This window comes from Mya arenaria, chromosome 14 (genome assembly GCF_026914265.1).
Source record: "Mya arenaria isolate MELC-2E11 chromosome 14, ASM2691426v1".
NCBI classification, from domain to species: Eukaryota; Metazoa; Mollusca; class Bivalvia; order Myida; family Myidae; genus Mya; species Mya arenaria.
In genome coordinates, this window is record NC_069135.1 from 14,376,195 (window position 1) to 14,396,114 (window position 19,920).

Genomic DNA, 19,920 nt, shown 5'->3' on the forward strand with positions numbered 1-19,920 from the left:
CGGTGCTGAGCCAATTAGAGAATTTTTTTAAATAATTATATTTACATCCGACAAGGCGACAATAAAGGCAGTTATATACGCTTGTTCACTTGCTTAAATTGGCCATTCCTTCGGAATAAGCTGGTTAATAACACAGATAGTTATGTTTGTTATCTAAATATATACATGTAGCCGTGGCACACCAGAGGGGGGCCAGCATCTTTAGTATTCTGGATGTAATACGCCTTCATGCATGCTCATAGCGAGCTAGGAAACTGAGCTTCAGGAACTAGAGTTCGCGTACTTAAGTAATCTATTGTAGACGTGCTATGATTGAGCGTTACTAAATTCAATATTGTGGGAAAACATCAGGTCGGGTTTAAGTAGTATGAATGTGATATTGTAATCGAGTGACAGTGTAGTTCCTTTAAACATTGACCTGTTTACAGTTTACAGTGTACGTGTACGGCATATCAGACCTATAACTTGACTGCACTGTGGTTCAGGTTTTATCTCGGATACTTGGTGGCCTTGTGGATAGTAGTGTATTTATGCATAGAGGGGGTGTAGATTGAGAGCAGGCCGACATGTCCGGAGATCATCACACCTCAGGGGAGAGGCACGGCAAACAGGCCGTTGTCCTGGCACTGGATGGCAGCGAGCATGCAGACTACGCATTTGAATGTAAGTTAAATCAACATTCATTGTAATTCATTGAACCTGAGTTTCGAGCTCGGTTTTCAAAAATTATGATTTTATGTAGAAGTTGTGGAAGTTGAACGGTTCAAGCCCCTTTTTGCCGTTAGTTTTCGCGGCATTTACAGCAAGCTCTTTAATTTGTATTGGACGTGTAACAATCGTTGTTATGCTAAAATACTAACTGAAATTGACTGTAAAACGAGAGTTACAGGTCAGAAAATGCAATAGATGTGTACAGAGGGATTCAGTTTCAATGTTTTCATTACTGAAAAAAAAACAATCGGAAAGTTTTTGAGCAAATGCTCTATTAATAAGTATAAGAGGCTATATCGTATCATGTGCTATACGCGTTTTTTTTTGCAAAATTTACACTTTTCAATATAACCGTGACTTGGAACACATGTTGCTTATAATGGGGCAGGCCGTTGACGGAGAATAACATATCGTGAATAGTAATATTCCGAACAATAATAAGATGTATTGAATCGTGCTCTGTCAAGCTTTACGTTCATTAATTAATTTAAGTTGCGTACATTTACCCTTGTAGGACATTAGTTTGACTTTTAAGGTCTCTGGTCCTCCTTATCTGTGTTATTTCGTGAATATTTGGATTGTCAACTCTCAATCACTAGCCAGGCCATGTATAGAGTGGACAACTCTTATTATACCTGTCATTGTACAATGTATTAATGGAACGCTCACATTCAAAATGGTCAGCTATTATGTTTGTTAAACTTAAGATGAATAGGCTTAAGGCCTGAAGGCTGCATTAAAAATATTATGGCTCATTTCAAGCATATCAGAGCAGGGGCTTATCCGGAGTCTCGTTAGAGGGGGGCGTAACTTTGGGGCGCAACTTTTTGACGTGCACCCCTCCGTCAAAAGCGATATTATTGAGTGAACAATGTTGCCAGGGGTGTTTTGGGTACTCCACCATTACCTTTTTAATAGTTCAAGTCCGAAGTGGTGCATTTTGAGCATATTTTATTAAAAAATTCCAATATTTCTATTTTGGAAAGTCTGAAACATCGAGAAAAAATATTGAAGAGATTAAGAAAAGTATAAAACTGAACAAATCAAACTACTTCTGAGTGCTAGTGTATAAACAATGTAGAAAATGATTGAGTATTAACAGGTGTCACCGTTACATCTTGTTTCACATAATATTACATTTACATATCCGAAAAAATAACCTAGTAATATAGATCAGTGTAGATTAGATAGTCATGTTAAACCATACTACAAAAAAACGCCCACGTGTCAGTTTTTTTTATCGTGAAAACATGATAATACGTCATATAAAACGGCATTTTTTATGGCGTTTATTTCAAACTTACGTAACGTTTCAGGGTACATGGAGCACCTGCACAAGTCGCACCATTACGTTGTCCTTCTGCACGTGCCGGAGAGACACGCCTTCATGGTCGGACGTGAGTATACAGTTGTCATAAAGACTGCTTTTTTTTTTTGAATAACAAAAATGCTTTGTTTCCCTTCAAGAAACAGTGGACGTGGTCCTAATGTAAAGAACAACCGTCAATTCAGTCGAAATTACTTTACGATATCTACCTCTCCCCATTCTGTTGTCAAATATGTATCACTGTTACAAAGCAAAACACTCGATAAGATCAGAGTAGACATTGTGATTTTTGTTGAAATCTCCACCAGTGTTTGTTATTATGTCAGTCAAACCAGCAGATTGGAGACAGGAGGTTAAATAGGGGGCTTCTGTTGTCATAGTTCTCAGTAATCGAATAGTGATTATATCCGGCGTCCAAAATGAATAAAGAGCCAGGGTCTATGACGCTTAAAGAAATAGAAATAATATGTAAACAATGCTAGGGGCTCATATACATCATCGCTTATTGTGCCCCTGTCTGCGCGACTGGCTGTTTATAGCTGAAGCCGCTGTTCTATTCCCCCCGGAGATAATAAAACATTTAATTTAATAACGCAGATGGGCTTCATCATGTCCTCTCTTATAATTACCAGGCTATGCAAGAGGCCAGGCGTGTCTGTAAACCGACATCATTTAAGGACCGAAAGCGTTGATAAAATCTTCAATATATGTTGTTGTTTTTTCAAATAATTATTATGTTTCGATTGTCCTTGAACGGTTAAAATCCAAACTACGTAACAACGAATAACACCGATATGGTCGTTAAGATCATATATTATTACTAGTGTTGTTCTAAAAAAGTAATCACTTACATAACATGCATAAGCCTTTTAAATCTGATGTATTGGTTGCTCTTTAAGCCCGGTTGAAGTCGTTTGTTAGAATTACTGCTGTTATCATCACCTTCAACCAGAGTTTACTCAAGTGCAGTAACCAAATGGGGTCTGAGATGATTATTAAGATAGCGTGTACATACATATAAATATTTACGATGGTAATACACATTTTTACGTAATCACGTTTCTCTGTATGACCTTAGATTAAGTATAAATATTTAAGACAAAGTCCGACTAAATTGAAATACATGTATATGCGCGATATCTTTGAAATAGCAATATAACACCATGGCTAAATTTGAAGATATGTCCATTGACTTCCCTTTAGAGGACTTTTCGAAGAATAAGGCTTTTCTACTCGCCCAGGCGTTGGCGCCGGGTTCTGCGTCGGCGTTGGCGTATAATTCCGATTAGGTTTTAGGGCTAGTTGGGGTCTCGAATACCGATCGTTCAACTGACTTGATAGTTAACACAGTTGTTCAGGACAATAAGACAAATAAGTAAGACAACATTATATTATCATAAACACAAAGCATGGCCCTTGATTGACTTAAAAGGACTTTGTGTTAAGGACCATCAAACAATGAAGTTGGAAGATTCAATATGCTCCTAAATAAAAGAATTATGGCCCCTAAAAGAAATTCTTAAAGTGTTTTCTTTACGTTGGTACTGTTGACAATATCTCCAAAAACATTTATATAATTGATTTGATACTTCTTACAAGTGTTCAGTGGCGTAATACTACTCAACTGAGATACAACTGGGTATGCCCTTGAACACAACTTATGCCCTGATTGACTTACAAGGTTGGGCTCAAGTTTTTCGATACTTTGGGGGTTTTCATAAATATTCAAAAATCGTTAATGAAACGGACATAATACTATACTATAACCGCAAGACTATAACCTTAGTTAACTCAGTATGAACCTCCAGTTATAGCCTGTTTTTCAATTATATAGCGACGTATATCGTTCAGCAGCTCTTGTTTATTACTGTATTTCTGTGCTATAATCATGAAATACACATTGGAGAGGATAAAAAGTCATATGAGCGTTGCAAAGTAAGATGTTCTGTATTTGCAATACAAAGGGTATGGCTGCTTCTTACAATACCATAACTGCCATACTGTAATCCACTTACAGCAAACCGCTACTCGGCCATGGAGTTGCTCATTAGTACGTTAATCTGTTGTCATGCTTACCGACACCGCACTCACTCTTTCTCTACGTTCTGACGTTCTGTTTTATTTTTAAAATAAGGATTGTGTTTTGAAGAATGTTTTTAAAAATGTATGATTTTACTCTGGTATCAATTCTTGTTCCATCTGTACTAACTGAACACCGCAGTGCGCATGCTGAACGCAATATACGTATATAAACTAACTAACGTAATTACTAGCATATTTTTTTCTTTTGAATGATGGTGCATTGTATTGATGCATCTAGCATGACTTGTGATATATGTTACCTTTGTGACTAAGGGCGGAATTAACAGTTTTGATAAACTGTTTCTTTTGAAATACCTCTTTCGTGTCGTCTACATTACGTAGGGAATTGTCGACAAAACAGGTGTCAACATTTTAACAGTCAACCAAGTTAATAAGTGAAACCAGTCGACATATCTTTGCAACATCTTGTTTTATAACTCGTCAAATCTGCCTAAAGGTTGGTGACTAAATATATTGGCTGTATATTCTGCTGTATAGTCAATTGCTTTTGTGTGTGCGTGTGCGTGCGTGTATGCGTGCTTGTGTGTGCGTGTGCATGCGTGTGTGTGCGTGTGTGTGCGTTCGTGTGTGCGTTCGTGTGTGCGCGTGTGCGTGCGTGCTACCGTGTGTGCGCGTGCGTGCGTAAGTGTGTGTGTGTATGCGTGCGTGTGTGCGCGTATGTATGCGTGTGTGCGTGCGTGTGAACATGTGTGCGTGCGTGCGCGTGTGTGTGCGTGTGCGTGCATGTGTGCGCGTTTGTGTGCGTCTGTGCGTGCGTGTGTGCGTGCGCGTGCGTGTGTGATTATCCTAAACAATATATAACGTAACTTTGTATTTCTTATAAGAACAATCGAACCTACCTTTATCTATAACTCGATAAAGTGACCGCATCCGGTGGAGGGGAACAAATAATGCGGTGTTAATGTGACCAATATAACGTAGATCTAGCAAGCTCAGCTCGTTTGTTTGTAGAGCACAAACCAGTCAGCTTCAAAACCTATAAAACATGTGGAAAGTAATCAATAGTTCGAGATGGTTAAACATGATTTGATTCACTGCCATGTGTTATACAAAATGAAAAAAGAACATAATAGTCACACTATCAGAATGTACGATATACGCTTCCATAGATCTCAGAATGGTGTCGCAATGTAGTGAACTGAGGCATTTGTCTTCATTAGTATTTTATTCTTGGGCTAAAACAGAAATATAAGTCTGAATGGTACTAATTGGATTTTGAGTAAACCATGTTGAATTGTTTGCTTTGTCTTCATATTAAAGGTTTCACTAGGACATCACTCACTCGAAGACATACTGCAGGCATCATAGACTGCCAGAAATGTACTGTACATTGGTAAACATTCATTTTTTTTGTCCAACGCTAATTGCTGTAATACGAACATGACTTGTGTTTTGTACGGAGTAATAGAGCAACACTAACTCTTGGATCATGACTTTAGGTTTAACTAATGTTTTTGATATTGGTATGCAAATGATAACAACCATTCAAGCTAACATTTAATAATATTATTTATACTTTATATGAGTGTACCTATGGTTGCAAGAAGAGAAATGGTAATGTTAGACATTGGCAATATATGTATGTCAAGAAAATAATATTACTGAATTTAAATGATCTGTCATTGGCTTGTATTTAACAATTTTATCTAATTAATATTTTAGTACGATTTTTGAGCAATGCATGGATATCTTTATACATGCATGGATAAACAATATACATTGTGTATCTGGAGTTTGTAGAAACATACTCGGAACATAATTATAGACTTTTTATATTTCAATATGAAATAGAAAATTATGTAACAATGTGCATTCCAGTAAAGCACAGAGAATCGTTTGCAAAGTTTATATGTAGCGTCGACCTTCTAGGACTGGAGACGGGCAGAACATGTTTCAGAAGAGACAAGAATATGCCCTATATGTAGTATTTCTGCTGAAAACAGAAGAACATGTGTTGCTTCAGTGCTATGTCATGTGGTATACACAGGTTTTAAGACAAAACTATTTTCCACAGCAAATGCATTAGATAGTACATTTAATTGAATGAGTGATGAGACTACATTATTGTATATATTCTCAAACAATGGTCTAGTCAAAGTAACTGCCAAAACCTGTTTTTATAATCTACATCATAGATCTAATAATATAATGTTATTAATTAGGTGATTTCATATTGGCCTAGTTATTTGTCCGAGGTTAGCTGTATTTGCCTGAGCCCGAAAGGGCGAAGTCAAATGCAGCTGACCGAGGGCAAATAACTGGGCCAATATGAAATCACCTAATTAATAAGTATTTTATTAATTAAACTATATTATCGTTTTGGTTAAAACAGTCTTATAACTTACCTTTAGTTCACATTGAAGCCGTATTTATCCCTTATTCATTCATGGTGTTTGCTTTTCTAGACTTGACTTTGCTGATTTTGACATGCATCCTTATAGTGACATTGCACATACTTATGAATAAAGCACTGTACATTGTAAGAAAGCATGTCCAAAACGTCAAATGTGTTTACCTTCGTCGTCCATTTTGTCGGCGTACAAAATCATAAAAGTCGTAAAATCCACCAACGGGTTAGATACAACTGTTATATAAAACCGTACAAAGTGGTTCAATCATTCAATAGGTTCAAGTATTTCAAATAAAGTTATACGAAGCACAATTTATTTTTAAAAAGTCGGTAAATGGAAAACAAAATGGCTACCTTTAAAAAGCAATTTCCAGCATATTTTTCATATTAGGCGAGTTTCGACAGCCAATGAAAATGGCCCATTTCTCAAATCCTATATTAGGCGAGTTTTGTAGCCAATCAGAACGGAGGAAACTCATATTAGGCGAGTTTTGTTGATATTGGCCGAGTTTGGTCGATACTGAGCGAATTCTGGCATATATTGTCTTCAATTGTCTGGTATTGATGCCGCAGTTGTGTCTGTATCTCATCAAATACGTAATATTTAGTTGATTAATAATACTTTATATTTGTGGTTACAGGACTGATGGCAGAGAGAACTATTTACTTTCAGATATTTCAGAAAAATAAATCTAATCATCCTATGTGATTTTTAAACCTTTATGTATGAAAGGTTTGACTATGATATATGAAGTGGCATATAATAGTACAAATAACTTTTTTTCCCTAGAATAATGGACATACGAATCTTAAAAAAAGTTATTAATAATATAAAAGTCAAGTTATATTATATTAATAACTACCTTTTATGTCAATTCCTTTGCAATGTATCGATCTGATACATTGTACAGGAACTGACAGGTGAATACATCACTTATTTAATTTCTGATTTTGTACAGTGTATGTATGGTATATATATACTACCTATAAGCTTTCAATTCGATTCTGTATATTTGATAAAAGTCTCTCATAACTCAGTTTAAGTAGCAATACTTCTTATAACCGTTTTTATATTGGAAATGTTTTATGTATGTATTGACGTGACAGTTATAAAACATGAAACCTAGTTAAGTACATAATATTTACACCTCAACTTCCGTGTCTTAAATGAACTGCCTTTCGGCAATTGCGTTTATCAATCGCTGAACGCAACATCTTCGGATATGTTCGGATCGCAATTCGTCGCATAGCAATATACATAAAAAACTATTGATCTTGTTATTGTTTGTATTGTGTCAGCAGGTCCCATGGGTCCCGTATAATATAAATCAACATTTTAGAAAGTGTAAATTTATTATATTTTAAATGTATTATTATCATAAATGTTTCAATTATACGTTTAAAAGTAATTTCAAGTGGTTGATCTTTTCCCGCGTTATTGTGACTGCATTTTAAAAAATATTTCCGGTTACAGTCGGGTCGTTCTATTTACAGAATGGGTAGAGCGGAATACTGAAAGGTTTTCTTCAATGAAATGAAGTATTTTTGTAACAATTCTTGAATGAAATAATGAACTATTGGTGTAAATATAATGAATGAATTGCGGGGTTGATGTCATAAACGGGGATATGAACGCAATTCGGCTGGTCAAAGTACGCGTAGAGTCCTTCGGACTCCACACACTTAGACCAGCCCAATTGCGTTCATACCCCGATAATGACATCAACCCAGCAATTCATTCATTAAATATAACGCATAATATAACACACGAGAGCAACAGTTTACCGGTAATTCTAGATGGATCCTTGTCATAATGTAACACACGAGAGCAACAGTTTACCGGTAATTCTAGATGGATCCTTGTCATAATGTAACACACGAGAGCAACAGTTTACCGGTAATTCTAGATGGATCCTTGAATGCAATAGCGCAGAAAGATGATTTCAGGAAGAATTATATCTCCAGCCTAGTAATGCACCAGTCATTTGTTACCATGCCCCCCAGGTCTGGGGAATAGCGGGGACTTTGACTTTCAGTCCAGCCAAGCCCGGGTAAATTCCCCAGCCTGCGGGGACAAACTGCTGGTAAAATCCCCGGCAAATGCCCCCCGCACCCCAGGGACCCTAGGTAAAGCCCATTCCCCGCTATTTTGGGCGCGAAGACAAAACCACAGCATTCACCCGGCACTGCGGGGCCACTTGGAAGTTAAAAACACGGCATATTTCCTCGGCTATCCCCGGGATACCCCTGCACCTGAGGGGCCGTGGTTACAAATGACTGGTGCATTAAAGGGGCTGTACTCCGTATGATAAAATAGCAAAAAAAAACAACAATTAAAATTGTCGAAAACTGACATAAACTTCAATTTTGGCGACCCCGGTTCAAACCTTGTCCCCGACTCGATATTTTTTACATTTTGGTATTTTTTTACGATAATGATATCAAAGAGTAAAACATTTTATTAAATAATTGTCCTGAGATTCGTTACAGAAAAAAATAATAATTTTGGTGCCAATCTGGTGTACAGTCCCTTTAAGGCTGCATTATTTTGATGTATAATGTTAAAATATGCTCTTTATTACTTGATGCAAGAACTTTGTACTTGATATCAATGCGTTATAAAGTTGTAATGCCGTTGGCAAAACATATTGCTTTCGGTTCCATTTCTGCATATTTTAAAGTGTTGACAGTTAAATGGAGCCTGGAAAATTGAAATCATTATGTCTTGTATCATTTATCATTGTTATAATTTTCATTCTTTGGTGTAAAACTTCAGTTTGTCAAAAGGATGTTAAACACGAACTCTTCCAAACAGAACTAATCTCGACGTCAAACATACAATATATATATAGATATAGTCTTAATAGAGATACCTTGACCATTTTGTATTCATAATCTGTCAAACCGAGCCCAAAGTGAGTGCCACGTGACGTCAACCGTTGCTATATTACCACAGTGTACTTTCGGTTTCAGCGCTAGGCGGTACGGCGGACGTGGAGTCAATCCAGCTTATGATGAAGGAGGAGGAAGCGAAGGAGAAGGCCTTCCTGGAGAGACTCGCTCAGAAACTCAAGGACGGCGGGGTAGGTTCTCACCACAGAGACTTGAATATATGATGCAGATCTGAACAGCTGCCCCAGGCTTACTTTCAATAATTGCCCGTGGCTTCAGCTGGTTAAAATCAGTCTTGATCCTTGGAAAAATACAACATTTTAGGGGCTGTTTATCACGTCATGGGACACAATACAACTATTAATCATGATTTGTCGACGATATTTCAACATTCTGTAAAATCTAAAAATCCACTAGGGTTATATAATTGACAAGAAAAGATTTCCCAAACACACTTTGTTCATGAAAACGGTAAACGTCCAGTTCAGACATGAATTTTATAACTAAGATACAAATCCTAAGCATATCACTGCATTCTGCGCAAAGAATTATCATTTTTACATCGAAATGACACAACAATCTTACCGATTATTCCAAATTGTAGCAGGAATCCGATTAAAATTATACACACTATCGCCAAAGTTTCGCCATACAGACTAATTCTACTGCTGTTATGAGCGACTGAAATGATCCCAATTGTATCATCGTAACATCAGGATTATTTCAGGCGCTCACGACTGTACAGCTATTCATTGAATTACAGCAGGTTGGGTACTCGATCCTGGACTACTGTGTAGTTAATCATTTAATGGCAGCGGGTTGGGTACTCGCTACTGGACTACTGTGTAGTAAATCATTGAAAGGCAGCGGATTGGGTACTCGCTCCTGGACTACTGTGTAGTTAGTCATTTAATGGCAGCGGGTTGGGTACTCGCTACTGGACTACTGTGTAATAAATCATTGAAAGGCAGCGGGTTAGGTACTCGCTCCTGGACTACTGTGTAGTAAATCATTGAAAGGCAGCGGGTTGGGTACTCGCTCCTGGACTACTGTGTAGTTAATCATTTAATGGCAGCGGGTTGGGTACTCGCTCCTGGACTACTGTGTAGTAAATCATTGAATGGCAGCGGGTTGGGTACTCGCTCCTGGACTACTGTGTAGTTAATCATTTAATGGCAGCGGGTTGGGTACTCGCTCCTGGACTACTGTGTAGTTAATCATTTAATGGCAGCGGGTTGGGTACTCGCTCCTGGACTACTGTGTAGTTAATCATTTAATGGCAGCGGGTTGGGTACTCGCTCCTGGACTACTGTGTAGTTAATCATTTAATGGCAGCGGGTTGGGTACTCGCTCCTGGACTACTGTGTAGTTAATCATTGAATGGCAGCGGGTTGGGTACTCGCTCCTGAATTACTGTGTAGTCAATCATTGAATGGCAGCGGGTTGGGTACTCGCTACTTAAAGGCTGCGGGTTGGGTACTCGCTCCTGGACGACTGTGTAATTAGTCATTGAATGGCAGCGGGTTGAGATTTCGCTCCTTAGCGACTGTAATGTATTTTTAAAGGACAACAGGGTAGGTATTCTCTGAATGACGGTTGTTAAGGTTTACAATGAAGAACAGCGGGATAAGGACTCGCTAAAGGACGGATGTTGTTAATCACTGAGTGGCAGCTTGGTAGGTACTCGCTCGACAGCGACTGTGTAGATAATCATTGAGTGGCAACTTGGTTGGTACTCGCTCCTGGACGACTGTGTAGTTAACCATTGAGTGGCAGCTTGGTAGGTACTCGCTCCTGGCGACTGTGTAGTTAATCATTGAGTGGCAGCTTGGTAGGTACTCGCTCCTGGACGACTGTGTAGTTAATCATTGAGTGGCAGCTTGGTAGGTACTCGCTCCTGGACGACTGTGTAGTTAATCATTGAGTGGCAGCTTGGTAGGTACTCGCTCCTGGACGACTGTGTAGTTAATCATTGAGTGGCAGCTTGGTAGGTACTCGCTCCTGGACGACTGTGTAGATAATCATTGAGTGGCAGCTTGGTAGGTACTCGCTCCTGGACGACTGTGTAGTTAATCATTGAGTGGCAGCTTGGTAGGTATTCGCTCCTGCGCGACTGTGTAGGTTATCATTGAGTGGCAGCTTGGTAGGTACTCGCTCCTGGACGACTGTGTAGTTAATAATTGAGTGGCAGCTTGGTAGGTGCTCGCTCCTGGACGACTGAAGATAATCATTGAGTGGCAGCTTTGTAGGTACTCGCTCCTGGACGACTGTGTAGTAAATCATTGAGTGGCAGCTTGGTAGGTACCCGCTCCTGGACGACTGTGTAGTTAATAATTGAGTGGCAGCTTGGTAGGTACTCGCTCCTGGGCGACTGTAGACAATGATTGAGTGGCAGCTTGGTAGGTACTCGCTTCTGGACGACTGTGTAGTAAATCATTGAGTGGCAGCTTGGTAGGTACTCGCTCCTGGTCGACGGTGTAGGTAATCATTGAAGGGCAGCTTGGTTGGTACTCGCTTCTGGACGACAGTGTTGTTATCATTGATTGGCAGCTTGGTAGGTTGTCGCTCGACGGCGACTGTGTAGGTAATCATTGAAGCCATGAAGGGCACATTCCACTCGCATACACAACAACTCATATACGATGAAGTAAAAGTGGACAAACCAGTTATATGCATGATAGAAATGAAATTATCAGATGCATACGATACGTGAATACATTCGTTTGTCCATTTCAGATTGGGGGTAAGGTAAAGTCTGTGGCGGGGAAACCGGGAGAGGTGATCGTCTCCGTGGCAGACGAGGAGCACGCCTTGTTTGTCATTTGCGGGTCACGTGGGAAGGGCACTTTCCGGCGCACGTTCTTGGGTTCCATCAGCGACTACGTGCTTCACCACTCGCACATTCCCGTATTCATCTGCAAACACAAGGACCTGCACAAGGACCTAGTCCCACCCGGAAGTGGTTCCCCGTCCCTTAAACACAGGCTCTTGAATTCGCCGCTCTTCCGCAGGAAAAACAAAGACTCGCCTAAAAACTCGCCCAAACTCGATAGAAAGAAAACTGACTCGGAGTCGACTGAATAGATGCGGATTTTTCCATAAACTATTAATTCATGTGGATATATGCGGCGACCTGGGATTTTATTGATTGAATACTGGAGGCAACATTCAACATCTACATCACATTTTTACACCTATGTTTTCTGTTTAGTTGAAATGTTTTTCACATCAGTGTATTTAACAATGTATCTGTAAAGTGTTTACAGACATATGTGCAATAGCTGTTCTGCTGTCATTATGTCGCCTTCTAACAAGTTCATGATACAGTGCATAGTGTACAGTGTATGTATGTAATTGAATGGAATTTTAGTATTTGTATGAAAGGCTTTACACATATAAAAGTTAAAATAATGACAGTTTTTACAAAGAGTGTCAAAAATTCCGAGATTTTAACTTCTAATTGTTGGACAGCTGTGTCTGTTCATAAATATGTGGGCTTTTTGGATATTAAAGTTATATTTTAAGAGAATTACCTGGTTATATGTATTGCACTCTATGGATAGGTGATATTTGTACAGCAAAGAACATCTATTCGATACTATTTTTTGTCCACTTGCCCAGCCTTGGTTAAACTCATCGTTTAATCTGGTTTAAATCAATCCAAGCTGAATCCCGAGTTACTCAAATAAATGTAAGGAGAAATTGGAAAAAATGCCATCCGATTGGACTTAATATAATTTAGAACACTAAATATAGTGGATTAAAATCCGTATTCATTCTATCGAGAACATTTAATACAATTTCTGATATTTGTCATGTTATGTATAACACACCACAGCAGCAATTGTTCACTCTCCTCAAAAGAAATGTGGATCAAGTTACATAAAACCCCAGATCGGATACGATAAGAGTAGATTACCGGATGTGTGCTCTGATCACCCAGTATTGTTTTCCTGCTTGTCAACTAGATGGACTGGTTACCGCCTGTACACACAGGGGACCAACGTTCGAGTCCCAATGGGAGGTTTATTAAGTCGGTTGCATTTTTCGTCCCTTGATAGTAACTGTTTTTGTTTGACTACATATACGAGACTAAGCGATGCGGCACCAGTGCCTCTTTAAAGAAAGCTGAACTATTTCCGAAAAGAGCCGACCGAGCCCTCGTAAATTATGGCTTTATTGTGTTCCTCTCTGCGAGCCTGCACGTTTATGTCTCCCGTGGATACTATACTATTTAATTAATGACACAGGGGCTACATTGGCCGCAGCTGCAATGCCTTCATTATCATTTCTAGGCTTTTTGGATGACATATTTATGAAACTCGGCATCATGTAAAATTACAGATCTTAAGATAAATCTGTAAGCAATTTGTTTTGCAACTGCGATATTTTACCTATATTGAAACATAAAATTGTCACAAAATACAATGTGCAGTACTGAGAACCACGATTTTTTCCGTTCCAATCTCATATGTAGAGCGAAAGGCAAGCGTCTTTATGACGCGGTCTGAGTTTGAATCAATGACCCTTGGCACCGGAAGCGGACGCTCGGTCACTGAGCTATTGGGGCGGCTTCAGTAGTGACCTGTTACAAACGAACGTTCTTTTTACCTGTCATAAATAAGCAGACATCTCCCCCTCCCTCCTCCCCTGGGCATATTTAGGTCCACGCGCAGCAACCCGTCACGCTCATGAGTTATAATTATAATCTCATTTTCAGCTTTAATGTTTAGCTTAACACAGTAAATTTGCATCATATGTATCTCAAGATGAATATTATGATGAGAGACATACAACAGATTTGGCGCACAAGAAAATGTCAATAATACAAGAGACAAATGACAGAATTAGGGAAAGACTAAGTAAACTAGCAAAGCGTGGTGAAATATTAAGCTCGTGTAAGATATCTATCTCTGTCGCACCCACCACTCCCCAATCATATCTCTCTCTCACCGTGACATACACTCACGCACGCACGCACACACGCACTCACGCACGCGCGCACGCACGCACGCACGCACACACGCACTTTTCTAATACGCATTTTGCACATATATATTCTATAAGCTTGCACTTAAGTGTCCAAATGCAGACAATTCAGACATCCGTCTTTTTCACATTTTTGTTATCGTTTGTCTGGCTTTGAAATATAATCAAGTAAAAACACTCAATGAATGTTGACGAATTATATAAAGATGTTTGCATTGTTTGGAAAGCGGCTCTCAGGAACCACGAGTCAGAGACAGGGAGGCATTGAGAAGAACTCTATTTATGTGTCATTAAGCCGCCAGTCCTCGCCTCCCACTGCAGCCAACATAGACATTACAGTAATGGGTCCCAAGCTCTATTATTATTTGTCCTTCAACAGAGTGGTTACGACACGCGGACAAACAACGACGATTCAGCACTTTCCAAAAACGTCAAACCTTGAAGGGGATACTATTCATACTTATCAAGGACATACACATGTTTTGACTAGGAATACCGGACTGGTGCGGATGTAATACTATGTCTTGATTTATATAATCATGTATAATAGACGTTAGTTTAACATTTTTTGGCTTGCAATATTTCCATCCATGCGATATTTTAGTCCATGCGAACACTTTGTAGCAGTAACTGTTTATGTTTGTTCTAAACAATTAAGTCAGCATGGCAGGCTCGGACCGGTGCAGATTTTATTATTTAGAAGACCATAATTAATGCTAACTTAGCGTTTAGCGCAGAATGCCTCATTACTAGCCATTGCTTTGAAATAACCTACTTCATCAAACCAATTAATACTGAAATGAAAATTTGGCGTTTGTGTTCGTCAGAGGGTTTCCAAATGATTAAATACGAATCCTGTCAGCGATCCCATTTGGTGAGGCACGAGCGTATAAACTAAGCACATCAAAGACCTATGTACGAACTGTTCAGTACTGAAGAGATACACAAATGTAACATATGAGAGCGCCAGTTTACTGATACAATGTTGGCATTCTTTTCCGCTGTATTTTGTTTATATTTCTAAGGTTTAATATGTTTACTATTATCATTATACATTTAAAAAAAAATCTATTACATAAAACTTTTATATATTTTTGGTAGGACAAAGTAAGTATGCTTTAAAAAATCCAGTCGTTTTCCTTTTTTAAATGTGATTTGTATTATATTTGCTTTGTTTTCTCTGCGTATGTTTCCTGCAGAAGTTTGCGTTTATGTGAATAAAAATGAAAGGTAGTAGATATGAAAGGCTTGTTGTGATATATGACTGCATTACCGAACAATACATTGTCATACGTATCTATTAAAGTTGAAAGGTGATGATAGATGGTTGATTGTATACCAGCGAAGACATGATGTTATATGTTCAGTTAATGAAACACTCCATTTTCATACATATCTATCGCAGTCCCTTGATTCCGTTACCAGTGCATCATACATCCATGGACCCATTATAGGCACTATCGCATGCAATGAATCAGCGGAGAAATTCAATCTCTGTGAAAATGTTCAATCACGTGTAAGAACCATGTCTGCATTGATGAACATTCAATATACTGACTGACCTATTAGATTAATGCGTTATTTGAATCATTTGCCCATTTTCTTTTCTTAACCCGGCCTACCAACTTAATCGATTTGGTCGAACAATAGTAAAAGTGACACTTATTCAAAATCAATAAATACACAAGTATAACAAAGACACATTTTGACCTTAAATACTCACTAAATAATTCGTTTAATTGGAAACTATTAATAACTGATAACACGATTATAACCATAACCATGTATTTAATAACTAAAAATGCAAAACTATTAAATGATTGGTGGGTGCTAAAATATATACTGTTATCTTCTTTCGTCTCACACGGTAGAAAACCCGTGTTTTCTGCACATTTCTTTCATATTAAACTCGGTATCCTACAAAAGAACCATTTACATTTATTCATCCTTATTGGTATATTAAAACAATTGTATTCATTGCGGCAAATCTTATTTGGGAGTAAGAGTGCATCTTTAACAAAACTATTACTTAAGATGTTTTGACCACAATCAATGACTTTATGTGTTCCTTTAACATATAAATGTACACTTATAACAATTTCTGAGTTATCGGCGAGATGATATTTGTTCAACTAACCCAGCCTTAATTCATTTGAAGCTACCGATTCACCTTATTGATAAAGTCAATGATGGCTGACTGTTAATCTACGAAAAATGTGCATCCGATTTGGAATCTATTGCCATTGGTCTTATAAAATTATAAATTCATCGGACAACATAGAAGAAAAAAATCATCCTTTTTTAGCTTCTTGAAGGAAACATGTTAATTGACTGATATGGTTAAAAGACGAATACCGTTTCATCTGGTATTACTGTCAAAATCCATTGAATAAAGCAATGCATGAAGGATATGATCCGAGTTGAAATATTGTGATAGCGCTAAATTCTCATTGGTGTTTTATCATGTCAGTCAATCCCGAAGATCGGTGGACTGGTTTCTGTCTGTAATGACAGGAAGCCATGATTTGAATCCCGAAAGAGCTATATTTTCATATTTCTCAGTAATTTAGTGATTATTTTTGACGCAAGAAGCAAATGCAGCGGCTGCACTAGTAACCCAAATCTCATACGCAGTGATCTCCCCTGACGAGAAGATATTATCTAAGCCATCGCCTATGAAATGGCAGGATTTCAGCTATAAAATCTTTTTTATTAAACTATCTGTTATTATTATATGACTTACTTCACGCGATACGTGCTATGCGGGGTTGCAGTGAGTTCGGTACGGCAAAGGGCAGTAACTGCTGTGTGGAGTTTATAGTGAACGCTTTCTACGAGACACAATGCTTGCGACTTCTACACACTTGCGATTTGGACTGACAAAATACCGGTGGTGTGCAAGCATATCTATACTCGCACTCGGACCTTTCCCATTCGGCGAGTACATCTATCAGCTATTCAGCGCATACAAAAGTCATCGTAACAATGACCATGTGACAGCCTAGCTTACCTCGACGGTGACGCAGGACTAATTGCGCTCCTGTCTGCGCGGCCGGCTGTTTATGACCGATTCCGCCATATTCCTCCTCCCCGGGAAATAAAATATTTAATTGAATTACACAGAGGCTACATCATGTCCTTATGATTAATTACCAGCAGGTCTCGCGTACCGGCAGTATTGAACTAAAAATCATTTATAAAACATCTTAAATTAAGATATTAAGGATAATTGTTTGTTTCGCAAGACCGAGAGGGCACCAAGAGCTTATATATATATGTGTGTTTAAAACACTAACATATCATTTTTATCTCACTAATAAATCTCTATAAAACACCGACAAGTATATACTAAATATTCTAAAACATTTTTTACTTCTTAATATAATGTTGGTGATCGACTAACCAGCTAGAACTTCGCAGTACAGTTTTAAGCCATATGAAACACAATTGATTACCTTTATTTGGTTTACAATTATTACATAAGATAAATAAAGTAACATTATTGTTCGCTGAATCAGATAATAAAACGTCTTAAAGGCCTAGACATACTTCGGCCCTGGAAGACGTTTAATTGTTTGCAATTTCGCTGTTTATATAAATACCAACCAGTTTCTACTCACATTGTTCACCATGGAGTAATGGTCTAGGAAATGGGGGGCAATGAATGTTGTTTGGGCCTGATATACTATATACACATTTAATACTGATATCCCCTTGTTGTTTTTTTGAATGCGTTCATGGTGTCTTCAGTTATGTGATTGCTAAAGTATGATTACACTTAATAACTCAATGGAAACTAGAGAGACAAGCCCAACCATGTTTAGAAACATATATTAAACATTAGATAAAAACCGCCACACAACAGTAAAGACAGACTATACAAGCATTTAAAATATCTTATTAATAAATGTTGGCTTTACCGCCTTGAGGTAGTCTTCAGTCTTTCATATACCTAGCAACAGAAATAAACATATCGTATTCAAATAAACATGGCCAAGGTAAGTGGACAATTAAAATATATTTAACATCATGAAGCATATACTCCTCTTTTAATATATCCCAGTGCTTGAGCGTCGTTCCATAGAATGCATTTCCAGTAGATATTTCCTGCGTAACATGTATAATGAAAGAGTTATTACACAATTGGGAGTAAAGCTTGACAAAGACACAACTATTGAAGGTAAAGCTTGACATAGACACAATTATTTGAAGTAAAGCTTGACATAGACCCAACTATTGGGAGTAAAGCTTGACATAGACACAACTATTTGAAGTGAAGCTTGACATAGACCCAACTATTGTGAGTAAAGCTTGACATAGACACAACTATTGGAAGTAAAGCTTGACATAGACACAACTATTATGAGTAAAGTTTGACATTGTCAAAACTATTGGAAGCAAAGCTTGACTTTGACACAACTATTTGAAGTAAAGCTTGACAAAGACACAACTATTGGGAGTAAAGCTTGACAAAGACACAACTATTGGGAGTAAAGCTTGACAAAGACCCAACTATTGTGAGTAAAGCTTGAGACAGACACAACTTTTTGGAGCAAAGTTTGACATAGACACAACTATTGGGAGTAAAGCTTGACATAGACACAACTATTGGGAGTAAAGCTTGACAAAGACACAACTATTGGGAGTAAAGCTTGACAAAGACCCAACTATTGTGAGTAAAGCTTGAGACAGACACAACTTTTTGGAGCAAAGTTTGACATAGACACAACTATTGGAAGTAAAGCTTGACATAGACACAACTATTGGGAGTTAAGATTGACAAAGACAGAAATATTGTGAGCAAAACTTGACACAGACACAACTATTGGGAGTTAAGGTTCACACAGACACAACTATTGGGAGCAAAGCTTGACATTGACACAACACAACTATTGGGAGTAAAGCTTGACACAGACACAACTATTGGGAGCAAAGCTTGACATAGACATAACTATTGTGAGTACAGCTTGACACAGACACAACTATTGGGAGTAAAGCTTGACACAGACACAACTATTGGGAGCAAAACCTGACATTGACACAACTATTGGGAGCAAAGCTTGACATTGACACAACTATTGGGAGTAAAGCTTGACACAGACACAACTATTGTGAGTAAAGCTTGACACAGACACAACTATTGGGAGCAACGTAATGGGAGCAAAGCTTGGCATAGACACAACTATTGCGAGCAAAGCTTGACATAGACACAACTATTGTGAATAAAGCTTGACATAGACACAGCTATTGGAAGCAAATCTTGACATAGACACAACTATTGGGAATAAAGCTTGACACAGACACAACCATTGTGAGTAAAGCTTGACATAGACACAACTTTTGGGAGTACAGCTTGACACACAAACAACTATTGGAAGTAAAGCTTGACACAGACACAACTATTGGGAGCAATGCTTGACATTGACACAACTATTGGGAGCAAAGCTTGACATAGACACAACTATTGGGAGAAAAGCTTGACAAAGACACAACTATTGTGAGTAAAGCTTGACATAGACACAACTATTGGGAGTACAGCTTGACACAG

The 19,920-nt window shown here is 38.2% G+C and overlaps 1 protein-coding gene across 1 annotated transcript; it reads left to right on the forward strand.

Annotated features, from left to right (window-relative positions):
• The first annotated feature begins 182 nt into the window (after positions 1–182).
• Positions 183–12,912, forward strand: LOC128216907 (uncharacterized). Its single transcript, XM_052923611.1, has 4 exons — positions 183–663; positions 2,028–2,108; positions 9,465–9,574; positions 12,120–12,912. The coding sequence occupies exons 1-4, from the start codon at positions 567–569 to the stop codon at positions 12,465–12,467; spliced, it is 636 nt and encodes a 211-aa protein (XP_052779571.1). The 5' UTR covers positions 183–566; the 3' UTR covers positions 12,468–12,912.
• Positions 12,913–19,920: the final 7,008 nt, after the last annotated feature.